Source organism: Cervus elaphus, chromosome 5 (assembly GCF_910594005.1).
Source record: "Cervus elaphus chromosome 5, mCerEla1.1, whole genome shotgun sequence".
Lineage (NCBI taxonomy): Eukaryota > Metazoa > Chordata > Mammalia > Artiodactyla > Cervidae > Cervus > Cervus elaphus.
The window spans coordinates 65,855,967-65,874,874 of record NC_057819.1 but is presented as its reverse complement, the minus strand read 5'-3'; the positions used below and the strand labels follow the sequence as shown (position 1 = coordinate 65,874,874).

Below are 18,908 nucleotides of genomic sequence, written 5' to 3'. Positions count from 1 at the left end.
CCGGGAGTTTGTGATGGACAGGGAGGCGTGGTGTGCTGTGATTCATGGGGTCCCAAAGAGTCAGACAGGACTGAGCAACTGAACTGAACTGATCCTTTCACAGGCACCTTTCCTTTAAGTCAAACTGAATGACTTGAAATCTCTAGCCAAATGTGGCAGTTTCCCACCCCCAGCACCTTTGCTTATAGCTTTCCCTCCCCAGGAATGCCTTCCTCGCTTCTCTTCACTTGGCACCCCCTGCATCGTGATCATCTCCACTTGAGATCTTCACCATCTTTCACAAATGCTTAACCTTCCTATTGCCTTTCAGCATGCATTCTGAATTCCCCAGCTGTTTATCCTTAATTCCTGCTCTCAATCGATTTTTTTTTTCTATTTGTGTTATTCTTAAGGCTTACTATTTGGTATCTTATGGTAGCGTTTTAAGCTCAGTTAGGGAGGAAGACAGGTCTTCCTCCTCTTTCAACTCACACAGTATCTTGTCCTCAGACCAGATTAAATGCATGTTGATAGAATAAATACATGAAGGGAATAAATCAGCTCTCAATTAGCTGCTATGTTTAATAATATTCAAAAAATTAATTTACACTTAGGGGTAAATAAATGCTCAAAGAATTATACACACAAAGATATTTTAACTGTAACTGGGAACAACCCATCAAATGAAAGAATGGTTATAATGACTGAACTTCATGCATGTAATACTGGAGCTTCCTGCTGCTGCTGCTGCTGCTAAGTCACTTCAGTCGTGTCTGACTCTGTGCGACCCCATAGATGGCAGCCCACCAGGCTCTCCTGTCCCCAGGATTCTCCAGGCAAGAACACTGGAGTGGGTTGCCATTTCCTTCTCCAGGAGCTTCGTGACACCACCTCAAATCAGATCAAGAATTTGTCTGCTTTGGATAAAATCAGCCTTAAAGACTGGCTAGGCCTGGATTGTTGCAAGGTTCCCAAGAGGCATTTATCTTCCTCGTAACCTGATACAACCTTACAGGACCACTCAGCTCAAAATAAAACAAGACTAACTGTTACCCTCTCTCTGCCATCTACTACAATGTGTAGTTTTAAGAAAATGGCTGACTTTTCCCAGGCTCGGTTTCCTTATCTGTCAGCTCTTGCTTTGCCACGGTCTTATGAGGAAGAGTGACCCAACACAGGCAAGTAGGAGGTGCCACTGTGTAGGCCTTAGTATCGCTGCTTCTGCTTGGGCCCTTGACTGCAGCAAGTGTGCTTGTGGTCCCAGCTGGCTCTTTGTGACTTTGGCAGGAAAAGGGATCCTGCCCCTTTCCATCTCCAGACACGGCAGGGGAATGTTCTAACCTTTCTCCAGTCCTTGTGGGAAGTTATACTAGGAGGCAATTTGAGGCAGACTCCCTAAATCTTATGAATTCCTCCACTTCTGAATTCACTAAGACCAGAGGAGCTTTTCCCAGGGACGAGAGAAACATTCCAGTCTGCTGACATAAAAATGCCCATGGGATATTCCAGGGGAAATCAGGGGGATCGTACAGGAAGGAAACTGATGAGATTACACAGCAGAGGTTTCACAAGAACACAAGGTCACAAGGTCAAACACTCAAAGTGAGAAAAGGAGAGAGTGCTTCTGCCAGTTCCTATAGATAATCACAGAGGCTTAGCACCAAGAGCAAACACACACATACACACTAAAGATACCAAAAACAAATGCGAAGTTTTCCCTTAGAAAAAACTTAAGTCCCCGGCAGAAAACTGGGAAGGGAATTGTGAGGAGCCGGGCTGTCCTGGCCAGTGTTCACTAGATACTCCATACATTGAAAGCTTCTGCTCACTCACCAGGCCAGGGCCCAGGCCGGCCTTCCGTGCTCTCCAGCTCTCCTGGGGGAGGACTCAGTCCTGCTGCCAGCTGGCAGCATGTCCGAACAGATTGGCAGGGCCCCACCCTGCTCTCAATGAATGCACGTGGTCCTCAGCCTCGCAGTGGATACCTGCTAGCCTGCTCTGCTGCCCCTTTCTGTCAAGTTAAGGTGGCCTTCCACCAACACAGGACAGAGCCCAACTCATGCGACTGGTCATCCCCTGAGGAGTGGAAAGAGGCCTCTGCTCCCCAACTCCCTGGACATACAGAGACTTTCTGTTCAAGGAGTCAAATGCAAATTTCTTGTGTGCTGAATTCTCTGTGCACATTTCTGTGGCTATGTGCTATGTCCAAAGCTGAGAGAAGTGGATAGAAATGAAAAGCCTGAAAAAAGTTAGCCACTGAACATGAACCTCAATATGTCCCAGGGAACACAGCCCAGAAAAAAAATTATTAATCAAATCTCAGTGGCAAACTGCCTGACCACAGTCATCTTGAATCTAAAGGAGCACCTACAGAATAACAGAGACACACCCTGTGGGTTTGCTCTCCAGAATCTTGTCACTGCCCGGCCGTGGGGAAGGGGGCCATCTGCACCATCTCCTCTGGAGCCCTTGACCATGATGGGCGAGAACTGATGGAAGAAGGCTTTAAAAGGAAGCCTGAGAAGTTGGGGAATCGACACTTGTCTCCCTTCCTTCCAGAGGAAGGCCCCTTCTCTACATTCTCCTCTTTGTCACATTCCCTCCCTCACCCCATTTTGAGTCAACTCTTCAAAATAATGGATTTCCTATTCGATAATTGTGCTTAATTCTTTCAGAAATCTTGGAGGGGGATCAGTTGCCACTTGACAAACAAGCATGTGTGCCTTGGGCAGGTTGGGTGGTACAGTAAGTAGCAACTGTTGCAGGACAGGGAGAAGTTTTGGAAGTCCTTCTGTAGAGAGTGGGAAATAGCAGCAAACAGCAGGCCTCTGCAGGCTCTAAGTGCCCGGCTGTGGTGCAGGTGACTCGTCTGGAGGGGTGCCCGTCTATCTACAGGGCTGTGTGGCTTTCTCCAGCTGTCAGCAGTCCAGTTACAAGCGTGGAAAAAACTGGTGTGAGCAAGTGCCGGCTGGAGAGCCTGAGCACGCTGAGGCAAAGAAGCTAGGGTCCCGGCAAGAGAAGGGTGGACTCCATGGGTAACATCCTGTCTGCAGAGGACGGAAGGGAAGGCTGAGGGCAGCTGAAGGGCAGAGAGAAAGGCCAGGTATAAAGAGACCGAGGGACATTTGGAAAGTCCCAACCTCAAGTGCGTCTTCCCTGAACAGAGTCCAGGGCAATCTCTTGAGCTCGTGGGTCAGCTCTCCGTGAGTCTAGAGCAGACACAGGGGACATCGGTTACACGCCCCATTCAGTGCCTCCTCTACCACCCACAGATTCCCCGCCTCACCTCATCCTCACAGGGGCTGAAGGGAGAGGTAGAAGAACAGGAGAGAGGGAAAGAAAGCGCCATGGAAGGCAGAGCCAGAAAAGATGGTGCCACGCAGCTTTTTTGTTCTTTTTTTGGTTCCCTTCCTTGATGGGTGACCACTGTGGACAGAGAGTGGGAGACACAGGAAATCTACCACCCTCAACTTGCTGCCAATCAGCCAGGGCTCGGACCACACAAAAGAGGCTCCTGGAGGCCATCGAGGGGGCAGACAGGCCAGCCTCGGCTGCCCCCGCTTCTCGGTGCCATCCCTCCTGCTGGGAAGAAGTGAAGAGGCGGTCTGTGCCCCTGCACCTTCTGCACTGAGGTGGTGGAGCTTCAGGAGGCGCTGCGGCATCAACACGCCCCACCCAGAGGTGCAGTGACGTGATGATGCAGTGACACAGGGTCAAATCAGGTTGCAGCCTTGTCGATCCTCTGCCTGATGTTCCTTCTGGAGATACAAGGAAGACAACAAGCACTCTTCATTTTTTTGTTCTTTGCTTTTTTTGCTTTCCTGTGTTCATTTTTGAAAACTGACACACAGCACATCTGTAGAAATCCTCTTAGTAAAACAAAAGTACAATTTGAATGCAACATGCCATTCCCTGAAGACACGGTCCTTAGCTTAGTCCTTCCCATATTTCTGCTTGGCCCACGGATCCTTGACATCTCTTCTGACCTGGATCAGCCATGTGATGAAAGGTGTAAAGAATTGTGCAGTTCTCAGTGAAATTTTGAGAACTTTTGAAAAGCAGTTTGATAATACTGTTTTATTTTGTTTTAACACTGTATTTTAATACTGTTTAAAGTGTTCACCTTATATAATCATCAGTTCCACCTCTAGGAATTCATTCCAGGGAAACATGCAAAGACTTATGTATCACAAAAAATAAAAGGGGGTTAAAAGCTGTATGATCATATTTTGGTGAAATGGAGGGCAGATCCTTAAAGTTTCTCTGTGGTGACCTTTCTTTTTTTATGCTTATTGCATTTTATGAGTGTTCCTTATGAACTGTATTATTTTTTAGTAGAAGGAAAACTCATGCTACTTACACATCATGCACACACAGGCTCTGCCGGCTTGGCCGTCTCCCCGACCATGGGAGGCAGGCTCCAGGGCTCCCTGTTTGACTGGAGCCAGTCCTGATCCTCCTACTGCTGACCCACGGCTCTCTCTCGGAAGCTAGTTGAAGGCCTGGAAGAGATGTGTGGAGGGGAGGATGGTGAGGAACTCAGCTCTCCAAGTTCTCCTATTACCAGGTGTGTCAATCAAACCAGATCTCCTGTTCCAGAACATTTTTGTTTGCAGAATCCAAAATACTGACTCTACGGGAAAAAGAGAAAGCCCTGAAAGGCTCTGCTGGCTCTAAGTGGGTTATTTCAATCCATGGCTTTACATTCTTGGTCAAAGTAGTTTAAATGTTCACTTCCTGTCGAGGAGAGTGAGCGTGTGCTCTGCAAACGGTGGCTGGTTGCTGATTGTCCCAGCAGCACCGGCACCACGACCTTGGCCGCTTGGTTCATCCTCCAGCCTCAGTGTCCTCTTGTAAAATCAGAGGCAGTATGTGTTCAGTGTTTCTCAGGATGTTCCGCATTTTGAGGAGCTCGTAGCTCAAAGATGCAGGAAGGAGGGGGTCTGTGTGGGAGCAGCCGAGGAAGACGCCACACCCACAGCACTCTGGACCCCCACTCCCAGTGTAACCAGACCAACCGCTCTTTCATACAGGAAGGGTCAAAGTAAGAGTAAACCTGGAAAATAGAATTTTACAGTGACCAGTTTGAAAACCACCAAAAGATAGCTACCATGTACTTAGTGATACTTAGGACTTGCTGTACTTAGTGAGTATCAGCTCCAACTCCAGGTGATTTCTTAGTATTTTTCAGTTGAGGAAGGCATTGATCACCCAGACTCTTTTCCCACTTTTCAGTGTGATTTGTTTTTTTTAAATTTTTCCCCACAGACAAAGGCTGCCATCTTTAGGTACAGCTCCAGAAATGAGATTCAAATCTGCACCAGGCAAGGATGTTTTATGAACTCGTCCTCCCACAGAGAGAGTGGGAGACCTATCAGCCTGGCATATCTGCAGGGCACCTGGCACTGAGTAGTCCTGCCCTGGGTAAGTTGCCCTGCGCAAGACTGATCGAAAGGGAAGTGGAGCTATTTGGGGTTCTTTGCTTGGGTTTTACTGGGCATTTTCTTTTTCTTTCCATATGAGCTTCCCTGGTGGCTCAGACCTGCAATACAGGAGATTGCTTTCAATCCCTGGGTCAGAAAGATCCCCTGGAGAAAGGAATGGCTACCCACTCCAGTATTCTTGCTTGGAGAATTCCATCGACAAAGAAGCCTGGTGGGCTACAGCCCATGGGGTCACAGAGAGTCAGACATGACTAAATGACTAACACTTTCACTTTTTTTCTTTCGACATGGGGAAATGGTTCATTGCCCCATTGTCCATGATACCTGCTATTTTGCAATGCTGATGGGTCTGTTTGTGCGTACATGTGATGCCCTTTGGTGTGGATGCATATATGCTCAGTTGTTCAGTTGTGTATGACTCTTAGCGACACTTCAGACTGTAGTCCTCCAGGCTCCTCTGTCCATGGGATTTTTCCAGACAAGAATACTGGAGTGCATTGCCAGTTCCTCCTTCAGGGGATCTTCCCAACCCTGGGATCAAGCCTGCATCTCCTGCATCACTTGCACTGCAGGCAGATTCTTTACTGCTGAGCCATTGGGAAAGCCTTTGGTGGTGGATATCTGCACCTTAAAAGTACATTGAATGAGGATGAAATGGTGCCAAACTTCATTTCTCAAAATTAAAGCACCAAAGCAGGACTTTCAAAGCTATCTTATCCTTTGATTAAGCAAGCTTAAAAGTTGTAAACAGGATCAAAAATTCTCTTTTTTTTTTTCCCTGAAAATGAAAATGGTGGGGACAGGAAGAGAAGAGGAGGAGATGGGTCAGAAAGAAGAGTAAAAGATAAAGAAATTAATATTTGTTTATTTTAGAGCAAGCTTTTTAATCTCAAGTACTGGAGATTTCAGTTCTGGATGGGCTGGGGAATTCTTAGCTTGTTAAGTTTCCATCAAGTTGAAAAACAAAACCATTTATGGGAAGGGCTGCCTGGGACCTGGATTTGATTGCATTTTACTCTCATATCTTGAGCAGTGTTGGAGGAGACCACAAAGAGGATGAAAGTCATGTTGACAGAATCCAGAGCAACTTGGCCAAAAGAGCCCTCACCTTTCTTCTCTCTGCACCCCCAACATGCACACCAGATCATTCACGACTCAGGGTTTCATGCTGAGACTTCTCCACATCCATCCTGCCCAGGCAGGGGTAAAGCTCTGGGCAGCCCCTCTGAGAGCCATGTGTGGGCTGGGCTGGCCTCCCCAAACATGGCTCACAGAAATCTGACCCCCTACTTTAGAATGTAAGAAGATGAGGGAGTTTCCGGTAGCTCACAGAGATTTCACTTGGATTTAAATTAAGTTGGGTATTTCCCATATTTTGTTGTTCATGAAAAGCTGCATTTGTCTTATTATGAAACATCTTCATATCTATACAGAAGGGCTTTGAAGGTTGATACATTTTCCCAAGTATAGCACTGTTTATAGCAGTGCAGAGAAGAAAGACAGCATCTTCAGAGTAGGTTTGAGTTTGTGCTTTAGCAGATGCACTAGGAAGAACTCATCTCTGGATGCACAGTACCCCTGCACCTGCTGGGTGCTGGCAGTGATCATAAAGCTAACGTGGTGCATAACACCCTTTCCAGAAACATCTCTGAGCCCTTTTCCTGAAATAACTCATGAAATATTCGACACTCCTTGAGGGTGGTAGGCCGTATCACAATCCTCATTTTATGCAGGAGGTTGGGTCACACAGCTATGGGGTGGGGAACGAGATGGAACCTGGCGCTCTGGCACCAGAATGTAGGATTGAAACCACTGCATCCCATCAACTTATTTCAATAATGAATGAGACTGGCTCTGCCTTTGAAGGAGAGTACTACCAGGTGGAAGGAGGACATACTCCTGCTCATGTACAGCACGGGGTGACAGCGCTCGTGGCTCAGCAGAGAGGGATGCAAGGTCACGGTTCTGAGTGGAAGCATCTGCACTGCAGGAAGGCATGAAGACATAGCAAGTAGCAGAGCAGCTGTTTGGTTTTGGGAACTGAATAGAAAGTCAAATGTTTTACCTAAGTGCTGTATTTAATTCCTGCATTGTTTCATTGCAGTATTTACATCTCTAGACACAGTTGCATCAACGCTTGGCAAAACCAGGCTTTTTTATGAGTAAGCTTTCCAGAATGGTTGCTGCCCATCAGTGCCCAAACCGGGAGGCCCTCCCACATCCTGGTCTTTCCCTGACCACGGCCGTTGCTGTTCAATAGGGCCTCAGCAACATCACCATTCTGCTCTGGGAGGCAGCATATTGTGTGTGTTATACATCCTGTTGAAGAAATGTATAAACAATGAAGGGGAGCCGTTATCCAAATGCATCATTAGCAGGGATTATTTTATCTCAGTGCTACTTATTATTTATTTTTCCAACATTACTTTGCTGACAAAGGTCCGTTTAGTCAAAGCTATGGTTTTTACAGGAGGCATGTATGGATGTGAGAGTTGGACCATAAAGAAAACTGAGCACCAAAGAATAGATGCTTTTGAACTGTGGTGTTGGATAAGAATCTTGAGAGTCCCTTGGACCACAAGGAAATCAAACCAGTCAATTCTAAAGGAAATCAGTCCTGAATATTCATTGGCAGGACTGATGCTGAAGCTGAAGGTCCAATACTTTGGCCACCTGATGCAAAGAACTGACTCCTTGGAAAAGATCCTGATGCTGGGAAAGACTGAAGGCAGGAGGAGAAGGGGACAACAAAGGATGACATGCTTGTATGACATCACTGACTCAATGGACACGAGTTTGAGCAAACTCTGGGAGATAATGAAGGACAGGGAAGCCTGGTGTTCTGCAGTCCATGGGGTCACAAAGAGTCGGACACGACTGAGTGACTAAACAACTTATTGTCACTTTGCCAGAATGGGACACTGGGCAAGGGTGATTTAGATTGGAGAACTTCTGAGCTGAAGGGGACACTAGTGTGAGCGAGTTAGTGAGGAAGACTGGGTTGGGAAGTCTGAAGAGGGGCTGGGGCAGGGGGACCTAAGAGCAGGGGCATCCTGCTCTATGCACTTGAGAGCCACGGGGTTGGGCCCTGCAAGGAGGCAACTAGAGCAAAAAAAAGAGTGGGTAGGCCACCCTGGAAATACTCTGCTTTCTTCTGTTGGGGATACTTGTTGAAAAGTGTCATGTTGAAAGAGTGGATTATTTTCATCTCTTGGTATCCATGGAGGATTGGTTCCAGGAACTTCTCAGATACCAAAATCCACAGATGTTCAGGTCTCATATATAAAATGGACTAGTACTTGCATGTAACCTATGCGCATCCTCCCTTATACTTTAAATCATCTCTAGATTACCTATAATGCCTACTTATCATTAGTGTTATTACTTATAATACTATGTAAATGCTATGTAAATAGCTGCCCAAATTCAAGTTTTACCTTTTGGAACTTTATAGAATTTTTTTCTCCAAATGGTTTCAATCCCAGATTGCTTGAATCCATGGATGGATAATCCATGGATATGGAGGGCTGTCTGCTTATATACACAAGATTTTCTTCACATGAGGAGGTCAAGAAAAAAGTATAAATTCCAAGATGACACCGAGATTCATTTCCAAGGAAGAAAAGGTGAACAGTGACATAATAATTAAGGTGGTATTTCTTAGCTCTCCTTAACTGGCAGGATTCACCAGGACCTATATTACATGTTTGAGTGAATCTGGAATCACTGTGCGCTGCAACAAAATACACAACTTTGGCCTTGGTCCCAAGACCTAGAGAAAAAGAAAGACAGTGAAACTAGTCTTAGGAAACTAGTCACTAGTGAAACTAGTTTCCTAGTGAAACTAGTGCCATCTCCAGCAGGGGACATTAGAGGTTACTCGTTGAAGGACAGACATCTGGGTCCAGACTCACTTCTGGAGTCCATGGGAACTGGGCCATTGCTGGGTTAAAGGTGGAGGCGAAGGCCACAGCAAACCACACACTCACACTGTCACTGGGCCAGCAGGGACTTGTGCCCAAGCCCTAGTCCCCTCCTGGAGGAAAATACAAGAGAGAATTGCTGACCCCTATTTCTGGCAACTTGATTCAAGCAAAATCAAGTTAAAACAAATAACTTCAAGAAGAAACAAGGGGAAGGGTGTAGCACGTGGTGAAAAGCACTACCTTAGTACGAAGTGGGAAAGAGTAGTAACACCCCTGTTGCCCACTGCCTGTGTGCTAAGACGCTTCAGTCGTGTCTGACTCTGTGTGACCCTATGGACTGTAGCCCTCCAGGCCCCTCTGTCCAAGGGCTTCCCCAGGCAAGAATACTGGAATGGGCTGCCATGCCCTCCTTCAGGGGTCTTCCAGACCCAGGGATCAAACCCGAGTCTCTTATGTCTCCTGCTTTGGCAAGTAGGTTCCCTCCCACTAGCACTACCTGAGAAGCCCATTGCCTCCTAACTAAAGCCAAACAAAGCCATGCTTAGGGCACCAGCCCACTTAATAACTGCATGGTAAAGTTATTCAACCTCTCTGAACCTCAGTTTCTTCATATGTAAAATAGGAATAAATCGTAGAACCTGTCTCAGTGTGTTGGAAGAATTAAGATAAGGCCCAGGACATAGCACTTATTAAGCATTTCCATGGATGCTCCTCCTGAGGGTTACCTCCACCGGTGGAGACCAGGCCCCTCTCAGATGGGTGCACAGGATTCCAAACTTGTCAAGACATCGGGTGATTTCAGTAAATCAGATCCCACCCAAAGCAACATTCCAAGGCAGAGGCAAAGCCTTGCCATCCAGACTGGCAAAGCCGTGCCATGTATTAGCACCCACAGATTCTCCTTGGTCATGGATCCTCTTTTTCTTGGTGACAAAGCAAGATCAAACCTTCAGAGACTGGGGTGTCATTCATTTTAAAATGTGAGGGAAAATCTAGAACATCAAAGTTTTCTCTGTGTCTGTATTTGCACAGACTGTTATATACTGTAAATTTCATTCCTTTTAGGTGTACAGTTCTCAATTTTGACTAATGTACACAGTCATGCAACCACCAGTACAATCAAGATATCAAATATTTCATTACCCTTGAGCCTTCAGTCCTAACAATCACTGATAATTTCTAATCCTATAATTTGTCCTTTCTCAGAAATCATAGAAATGGAATTATACAGTATGTAGCTATTTGTGTCTTTTGAGGTTCAAACAACGTTGCATTTTTTAAAAACTTTTATCGGAGTGTAGTTGCTCTGTAATGTCGCGTTAGTTTCCACTGTACCGCAAAGTGAACCAGCTGGATGCACACATACATCCCCTCTTTTCTGAATTTCCTTCCCACAGAGGTCACCACAGAGCACAGAGTGGAGTTCCCTGAGCTGCACGGCAGGTCCTCCTTGGTCAGCTGTTTATACACAGTGGTGTTCATATGTCGATCCCAGTTTCCCAGTTAATCCCATTCCCTCTTTCCCCCCTTGTTGTCTAGGCATTCATTCTCTACATCTCTGCCTCTATTTCTGCTTTGCAAATAGGTTCAGTTCAGTTCAGTCACTCAGTCATGTCCGACTCTTTGCAACCCCATGGACTGCACCATGCCGGGCCTTCCTGTCCATCACCGACTCCCGCCTTCAGTCGTTCCCAGCATCAGGGTCTTTTCAAATGAGTCAGTTCATCACATCAGGTAGCCAAAGTATTGGAGTTTCAGCTTCAGCATCCCTCCTTCCAATGAATATTCAGGACTGATTTCCTTTAGGATGGACTGGTTAGATCTCCGTGCAGTCCAAGGGACTCTCAAGAGTCTTCTCCAACACCACAGTTCAAAAGCATTAATTCTTCAGTGCTCAGCTTTCTTTATGGTCCAACTCTCACATCCATACATGACTATTGGAAAAAACATAGCTTTGACTATATGGACCTTTGTTGGCAAAGTAATGTCTCTGCTTTTTAATACGCTGTCTAGGTTGGTCAAAACTTTTCATCCAAGGAGTGTCTTTTAATTTCATGGCTGCAATCACCATCTGCAGTGATTTTGAAGCCAAAAATAAATAAATAAATAAAGTCTGTCACTGTTTCCATTGTTTCCCCATATTTGCCATGAAGTGTTGGGACTGGATGCCATGATCTTCGTTTTCTGAATGTTGAGCTTTAAGCCAACCTTTTCACTCTCCTCTTTCACTTTCATCAAGAGGCTTTTCAGTTCTTCTCTTTCTGCCATAAGGGTGGTGTCATCTGCATATCTGAGATTATTGATATTTCTCCCAGAAATCCTGATTCCAGCTTGTGCTTCATCCAGCCCAGCATTTCACATGATGTACTCTGCATATAAGTTAAATAAGCAGGGTGACAATATACAACCTTGATGTACTCCTTTCCCAATTTGGAACCAGTCTGTTGTTTCATGTCCAGTTCTAACTATTGCTTCTTGACCTGCATACAGATTTCTCAGGAGGCAGGTCAGGTGGTCTGGTATTCCCAATCTCTTTAAGAATTTTCCCCAGTTTGTTATGATCCACACAATCAGTCTTTGATGTAGTCCATAAAGCAAAAGTAGATGTTTTTCTGCAACTCTCTTGCTTTTTCGATGATCCAACAGATGTTGGCAATTTGATCTCTGGTTCCTGTGCCTTTTCTAAATCCAGCTGGAAGTTCACAGTGCATGTACTGTTGAAGCCTGGCTTGGAGAATTTTGAGCATTATTTTGCTAGCTTGTGAGATGGGACCTTTTGAAGGAGGTCTCCATTATCTTCATTTACCTCCACCATAGTTTGGCCTCAGGTCAAATAACAGGGAGGGAGCACAGCCACACCCATTGACAAAAACTTGGATTAAAAATTTACTGAGCATTGCCCTGCAGGTCAGAACAAGACCCAGTTTCCCTCTCAGTCAGTCTCTCCCTTCAGGAATCTTCCATAAGCCTCTTCTTTTTCTCCATCAGAGGGTAGACAGACTGAAAACCACAATCACAGAAAACTAACCAATCTGATTACATGGACCACAGCCTTGTCTAACTCACTGAAACTATGAGCCATGCCATACAAGGCTATCCAAGACGGACCAGTCACGGTGGAGAGTTCTGACAAAACGCGGTCCACTGGAGAAGGGAATGGCAAACCACTTCAGTATTCTTGCCTTGAGAGCTCCATGAACAGTATTGAAAAGCCAAATAGGTTCATCTGTCCCATTTTTCTAGATTCGACATACTCTACATTCTACATGGGTTGCTTCCAGATTTGGCAATACTGAATAAACTGATAAAAACGTTTCACATATAAGTTTATGTGAAGATGTATGTTTTCATTTTTCTTGAGAAAATACCTAGGGTTTTTATTGCTGGGTAAAACGGAATGCCTAACTTAATAAGAAACTTAACAAGCTGCCTTCAAAGTAACCATAACATTTTGCATTCATATATATTCATACTCTGCTGCCTTGTCAGCATTTGATATTATTTTTTGTTTCCTGTTTTGGGGTTTACTTTTTTAGCCATTCCAATAGGTGTGTAATAATACACAAATTTTTTTTCTTTTTTAATTGAGATATGGTTGATGTTGTTTTATAAGTTACAGGTATACAACATAGTGATTCACAATTTTTAAAGATTATGCTCCATTTATAGTTATTATAAACTATTGGCTATATTCCCTGCTTTGTACAATTTATCCATGTAGCTTATTTATTTTGTATATACTAGTTTACACCTTTTAATCCCCTAACTCTTTCTTGCCTTTCTCCCCTTCTCTCTCCCCACTGCTAACCAGCCACTAGTTTGTTCCATTTGTGAGTCTGTTTCCTCTTTGTTATATCCCTAATTTGTTTGTTTGTTTGTTTTTGCTTTATATGTATTATTTAATTTAACCCTTGTGATAACCCTAAGAGGTAGCTACTTTTTTTTTTCCATTTATTTTTATTAGTTGGAGGCTAATTACTTTACATGTTTGTTTTTAATTATACATAAAAGTCACATTTATCTTTCTCAGTTTGACTGATTTTACTTAACATAATACCCTCCATGTCCATCCATGTTGTTGGAAATGGCAAATTTTCATTCTTTTTCATGGCTGAATAGTATTCTATTGTATATGTATACCACTTCTTTTTTACTCATTCATCTTTTGATAGATACTTAAGTTGCTTCCATATCTCAGAATTGTAAATAATGCTGCTATGAAAGTTGGGGTATATAAATTTTTTCAAATTAGTGTTTTGTTTTGTTTTGTTTTGGATATATTCCCAGGAATGGAATTACTGAATCATATGATAATTTTTTGAGAAACCACCATACTGCTTTCCACAGAGACTGCACCAATTTATATTCCTGCCAATAGTGTATGAAGGTTCCCTTTTCTCTACATCCTTGCTAACATTTGTTATTTATGGTCTTTTTAGTGATAGCCATTCTGAAAGGTATGACGTCCTATCTCTTTTTGCTTTTAATTTGCTTTTATCTGATTATTGGGCATATATCATAATATATGTTTTCATGTGTCTGTTGTTCTTCTGTATGTCTTCTATAGAGAAATGTCTACTCAGGTGTTCTGCTCATTTTTTAATCTGGCTGTTTGTTTTGTTTTGTGTTTCGATTTTGAGTTGTATGAACTGTTTTTATATTTCAGATATTAACTTCTTATGAGTCATATCATGAGCAAATATTTTCTCCCATTCAATAGGTTGTCTTTTCATCTTGTCAATGGTTTCCTTTGCAGTGCAAAAAGTTTTAAGTCTATTAGATCCCATTTGCTCATTTTTGCTTTTATTTCCTTTGCTTTAGGAGACAGATCCAAAAAAATATTGCTATGATTTATGTCAAAGAATGTCCTGCCTAGGTTTTATTCTAGGAGTTTCATGGTTTCTCGTCCTACATTTAGGTCTTTAATTCATTTGGAATTAATGTTTGCATATGGTATGAGAAAACATTCTAGTTTCATTTTTCACATGTGGCTGTCCAGTTTTCCCAGCACCACTCATTAAAGAGACTGTCTTTTTCTCCATTATATATTCTTATCTCCTTTGTCATAGATTAATTGACCATAAGTATGTGGGTTTACTTCTAGGCCCTCATTTCTGTTCCATTAATCTCTGTGTCTGTTTTTGTGCTAGTACCATACTGTTTTGGTAAATGTAGATTTGCAGTAAAATCTGAAGTCAAGGAGCATGATTCCTCCAACTCTGTTGTTCTTTCTCAAGATTGTTTTGGCTATTTGTGTTTCCATACAAAATTTAAATTGCTTGTTCTGCTTTTGTGAAAAGTGTCTGTAGTATTTTGATAGGAATGATGTTTTTTAGTTTGTGTTTTACTAATGATTGTAATATGTAATAGTAATATGTAGCATCTTTGTCTTTCAGATCACTTCTTTTTTTTTTTTTTTTTTTTCAGATCACTTCTTAATTAAAATGTCTGTTTAAATCTTTTGCCCATCTTTAAAAATTAGATTGTTTTCTTTCTGAGATTTGAGAATTTTTTTTCATAGATTCTGGTTATCAGTCTTCTTTCAGGTACATGGTTTACAAGTCTTTTCTTTCCACTTTCTTACTGGTGTCTTTTAATGATCAGAAATTTTAAATTTTTATAAAGTCCAATGTATCAAAATTGCCTTTTATGGTTTGCGTTTTGTATTCTATGTAAAAACACCTTTGCCTAATTCAAAGTCACAAAGATTTTCTTCTACAGATTCGTTTAGAGGTTTTATAGTTTTGTGTTTTATATTAGTTCTATGATTCATTTGAAGTTAATATTTATAAAATCTGAGATATAGATCAAAGTTAGTTTTTTTCTTTTGCATGTTTGCCCAGATTTCCTAGTATCATTTGCTAGAGACTATCCTTTCGTCATTGAGTTGTTTTTGTCTTTTTATTAAAAATCAATTTATCATATATGCAATGTATTTCTAGACTCTATTGTGTTCTGTTAAACTGTATGTCTAAATTTTTGCCAATACCACAGTTTTGATTACTGTATCTTTATAGTAATTCAAGCATTCTGAACCCTCCAATTAATCTTGGCTTCAGATCCTTTTTGTTTTCCATGTACACTTTAGAACAAACTTCTTAATTTCTACAAAAAAAGAAAAAAACCTTGCTAAGATTTTGATTTAAAATAATGTTGTAGCTACAAACTGCTTTGTGTAAAGAACTAACGTCTTGACACTACTGAATCGTCCAATCCATTAATCCATGTATATGTCTCCATTTATTTAGATCTTTTTTACATATTTTGTTAGATTAATTCCTAAAAGTATTATTTTATTATTTAAGTTGCTATTGTTATTGTTGTTTGGGTACTATTATAAATTGAAATAAAGAATTGCTGTTTGTTATTTCAACACTTAATTATTTATTAATAATGTATAAAGGTGCAATTGACTTTAGTATAATGGATTGTATCCTGCAACTTAATTAAATTCATTTATTGGATTTAATAACATTTTTCTAAATTGAGATTTTTATATGTAAACAATCATGTCATCTGAGAATAGGCAGTTTATTGCTTCCTTTACAATACAAGTTCCTTTTATTTCCTTTTCTTACTTTATTGAACTGGGTAGAACTTACAGCACATTGATTAATTAGCATAATGAGAGCAGACATCCTTGCCTTGACAATCTCAGGGAGAAATATTCATATGATGTTCACACAATATATTATGTATATCTTTAGATTTTCCACAGGTACCCTTTACCAGGTTAAGGAAGTTTCCATTTCCTGCTTGCTGAGAATTTTTATTCTGAATAAATGTTGAATTTTGTTACGTAATATTCCTGTATCTAATCAAAATGATTATATGGTTTTTCCATTCTAGGCTGTTGAATTACATTACTTTTCAAACATTAAATCAACCTTCATTCCTGAGGGAAACCCCACTTGGTCATGATGTATTGTCATTTCTAAATATTATATTCAATTTACTATTTTTAAAGGATTTTCATTTTTATGTTTGTGGGTGATATTGGTCTGTAATTTTCTCATAATGTCATTCTCCAGTTTTTGTCATTAGAGTGATGCTAGTTTCACAATAAACCAGGAGAGTCAGTATGATCAGAAATCTGGGAAAGATCTCTTTGCTCTTTCTCCATCTGGCTTTTAGTTATGGTTCTCGAGTTGAAAGAACTGTCATGTCTCTTCAGTAGAAATCTGCATCTGAAGGGAAATGGATGTTGATTTTCAGCCTAACCATTAGGAATCAAGAAAACAAATCTCACATTTATGGGGCTCTTTTCTTCTGAGTAACAAAAAGTCTATGCCATTTATACAATGGCAGACACAGTTCTGTCAGTGACTGACCAGTGTTTTTTGTTTAGGTTCCTTGGTCATGATATCTAAGGACCATGGGAGAAACAATATCAATTCAATAATTACCACTCTCAGAAACTGAAATTAAAGTGCCGGTATGACCACTAAATTTTCACTTTGTCTGGGTATTTAACTGACAGCATGCTTTCTCCATGCTAAAGAAGTACACTTTGAAGATTCACATTTCTATGGAGAGAAATATAGATTAGTGCTTCCAAGAAGATTTTCTCTTATGATGAAAAAGGTCCACATTTGTGATGTTAATAGGGTAGTCACTCGTCATATGTGGCTACCAAGCTCTTGAAAATGAAACTGGAGTGACTAAGAAAGTAAATTTCAATTTTATTTAGATTTTTAAAGTTTAGATTTAAAACCACATGTGGCTAGTGACTACCAAATTGGACAGTACAACAATAGAATGCTAATTTTGCCTCTTGAAAAGTTTTAAGAACAGAAGTTTTCACTAAGGAAAGACCAAAAAAAGAAAAAAACTTGGGAACAAAATTTTAAGTTTAGAGATACAAGCTTTACTGTACAACCTGTAGGTAAAATCTCCATTAGACTGCAGACTGATGGAATCTCAGTGCTTCTTCAGTTCAGTTCAGTCGCTCAGTCGTGTCCGACTCTTTGCGACCCCTTGGACTGCAGCACGCCAGGCCTCCCTGTCCATCACCAACTCAATGCTTCTTAAGTGAATTATATTTTGATTCACTTTGGTATTATTACCATCATACTGGCAAAAGTAGCAAGCTGACAATGGATGGCAATGTTATTGTTTTTTTGGAAACAGATGTTCTTCTGGTGCTCTGTACTTTTATATTTATATTCTCTGTGGGAAGCATAACATTGAATATTCAAAATGGCTTCTCTAAAGTTTGATTCCCACACACTGAATACATGTTTTGGCTCTTGGTAGCGTGAATGCCTGAGCTTTATATCACCAATAGAAGATTCAAAAAGGAATCAAACTTCATTTTTGTTGTTTGTTTCTTGCTGTTTAATTTCATTTTCTATCTTTTCTTCTCTTTCTCTTTCTCTCTTTCATATTTATTTCTTAATAGCTACGCTGGATGAGGGGAACAATTAAAAATAGATGGCATGCTTGGGAGTGGCATTGAGCTTGACTCCATTTCTATGCATTTCTCTCAAAGGACCCTTTATGTTAAATCACTTACTTGCTATCAGAGATACTCAGTGAACACAACTTAGAGATTCATCAAAATGACAAAACTGAGTGGCTCCAGGGCAGGAAAAGGTCACCAGACTCTACAGCGCTTGATCTGTTTGAGTCCTTAACAAATGCTCTCAGGACAGTGATGCCTTTGTTCTCATCTATTCTGGTGGAAATGATTTAGTGAATGGTCTGCACCTTTCTCTCCCTTCAATGTCACCCTTGACCCCTCACCCCCACCCTTTCACATTAGATCTTTTTGCTTCACTGGCCTTTCCGGATGAGGAAGAGTCTCACCAAATCAAGAATGCACCTTTTGAGAAGAGGTCAATTAGTCCTGGGGAGTAATGAGGACTAAGCTGCTCTCTCCACTTTGACCATTGATTTAAACACTATTCACAGGCTCCAGGGTGCTAGTGAGGCGGCACTCTGGGAACTGATGAGGGACTTCAGCCTCCATTCCCATAACCCATGCCCAGTCACCCCAGAGAATCAGCCACCAGCCAAAGCTCCCTCCCACCCAGCCACATGGTAACCAAAACAAGCCCCTTCTGTGTACACTTTCTGTGGCGTGTAATTGCCAGCTGGTGAAAGAGAAGAATAGAAAGGAAATGTATTGAGAGAGCCCTGACAGAACGATCATAACAAGGATTCTGAGGCTCCAACCCTACGTGCCAGGGGCCAGATTTACAGCACGGCGCAGACCTGCAGGCTGGAAAGTGCAGGAACCACTCTATACATAATGTGGCCCCTTCACCAATGCCATGCACACCACAAGGGCAGTTTGGTCAGGAGACCATGAAGCTTCTTTACCCCTTCTCAGCTTGAGGATTCCGCTTCAAATCCTTCACAAGTGGCCACCATGGAGACACCACTGTTTCCCTAGAATAGATCCAAATTGAACCAAATAATTCATAATTTATCAAACTTTCTTTGATTTTATTAATTCTGCCCCAAGATAAATTCCTATGGTCCTTTCAATTGTACCTCATAAGGTATAACTTTGAGGTTATTCCCTGTCCTGCTCACTCTCATAGTCTCAAGGTCA

At 41.8% G+C, this 18,908-nt stretch overlaps 1 protein-coding gene across 5 annotated transcripts in view; it reads right to left on the bottom strand.

Annotated features, from left to right (window-relative positions):
- Positions 1 to 18,908, bottom strand: part of LOC122694217 — a 233,189-nt gene continuing 214,281 nt past the window's right edge. For all 5 annotated transcript variants that reach the window (XR_006341145.1, XR_006341141.1, XR_006341144.1 and 2 more), the window contains 2 exons: positions 4,340 to 4,481; positions 1 to 3,737 (listed from right to left, as the gene is read on the bottom strand). Coding sequence is in view for 1 of the 5 variants with exons in the window: in XM_043902660.1 (XP_043758595.1) it covers positions 3,698 to 3,737; positions 4,340 to 4,481 (182 nt within the window). In the remaining 4 variants the exon portion in view is untranslated. The remainder of the gene's footprint in view (positions 3,738 to 4,339; positions 4,482 to 18,908) is intronic.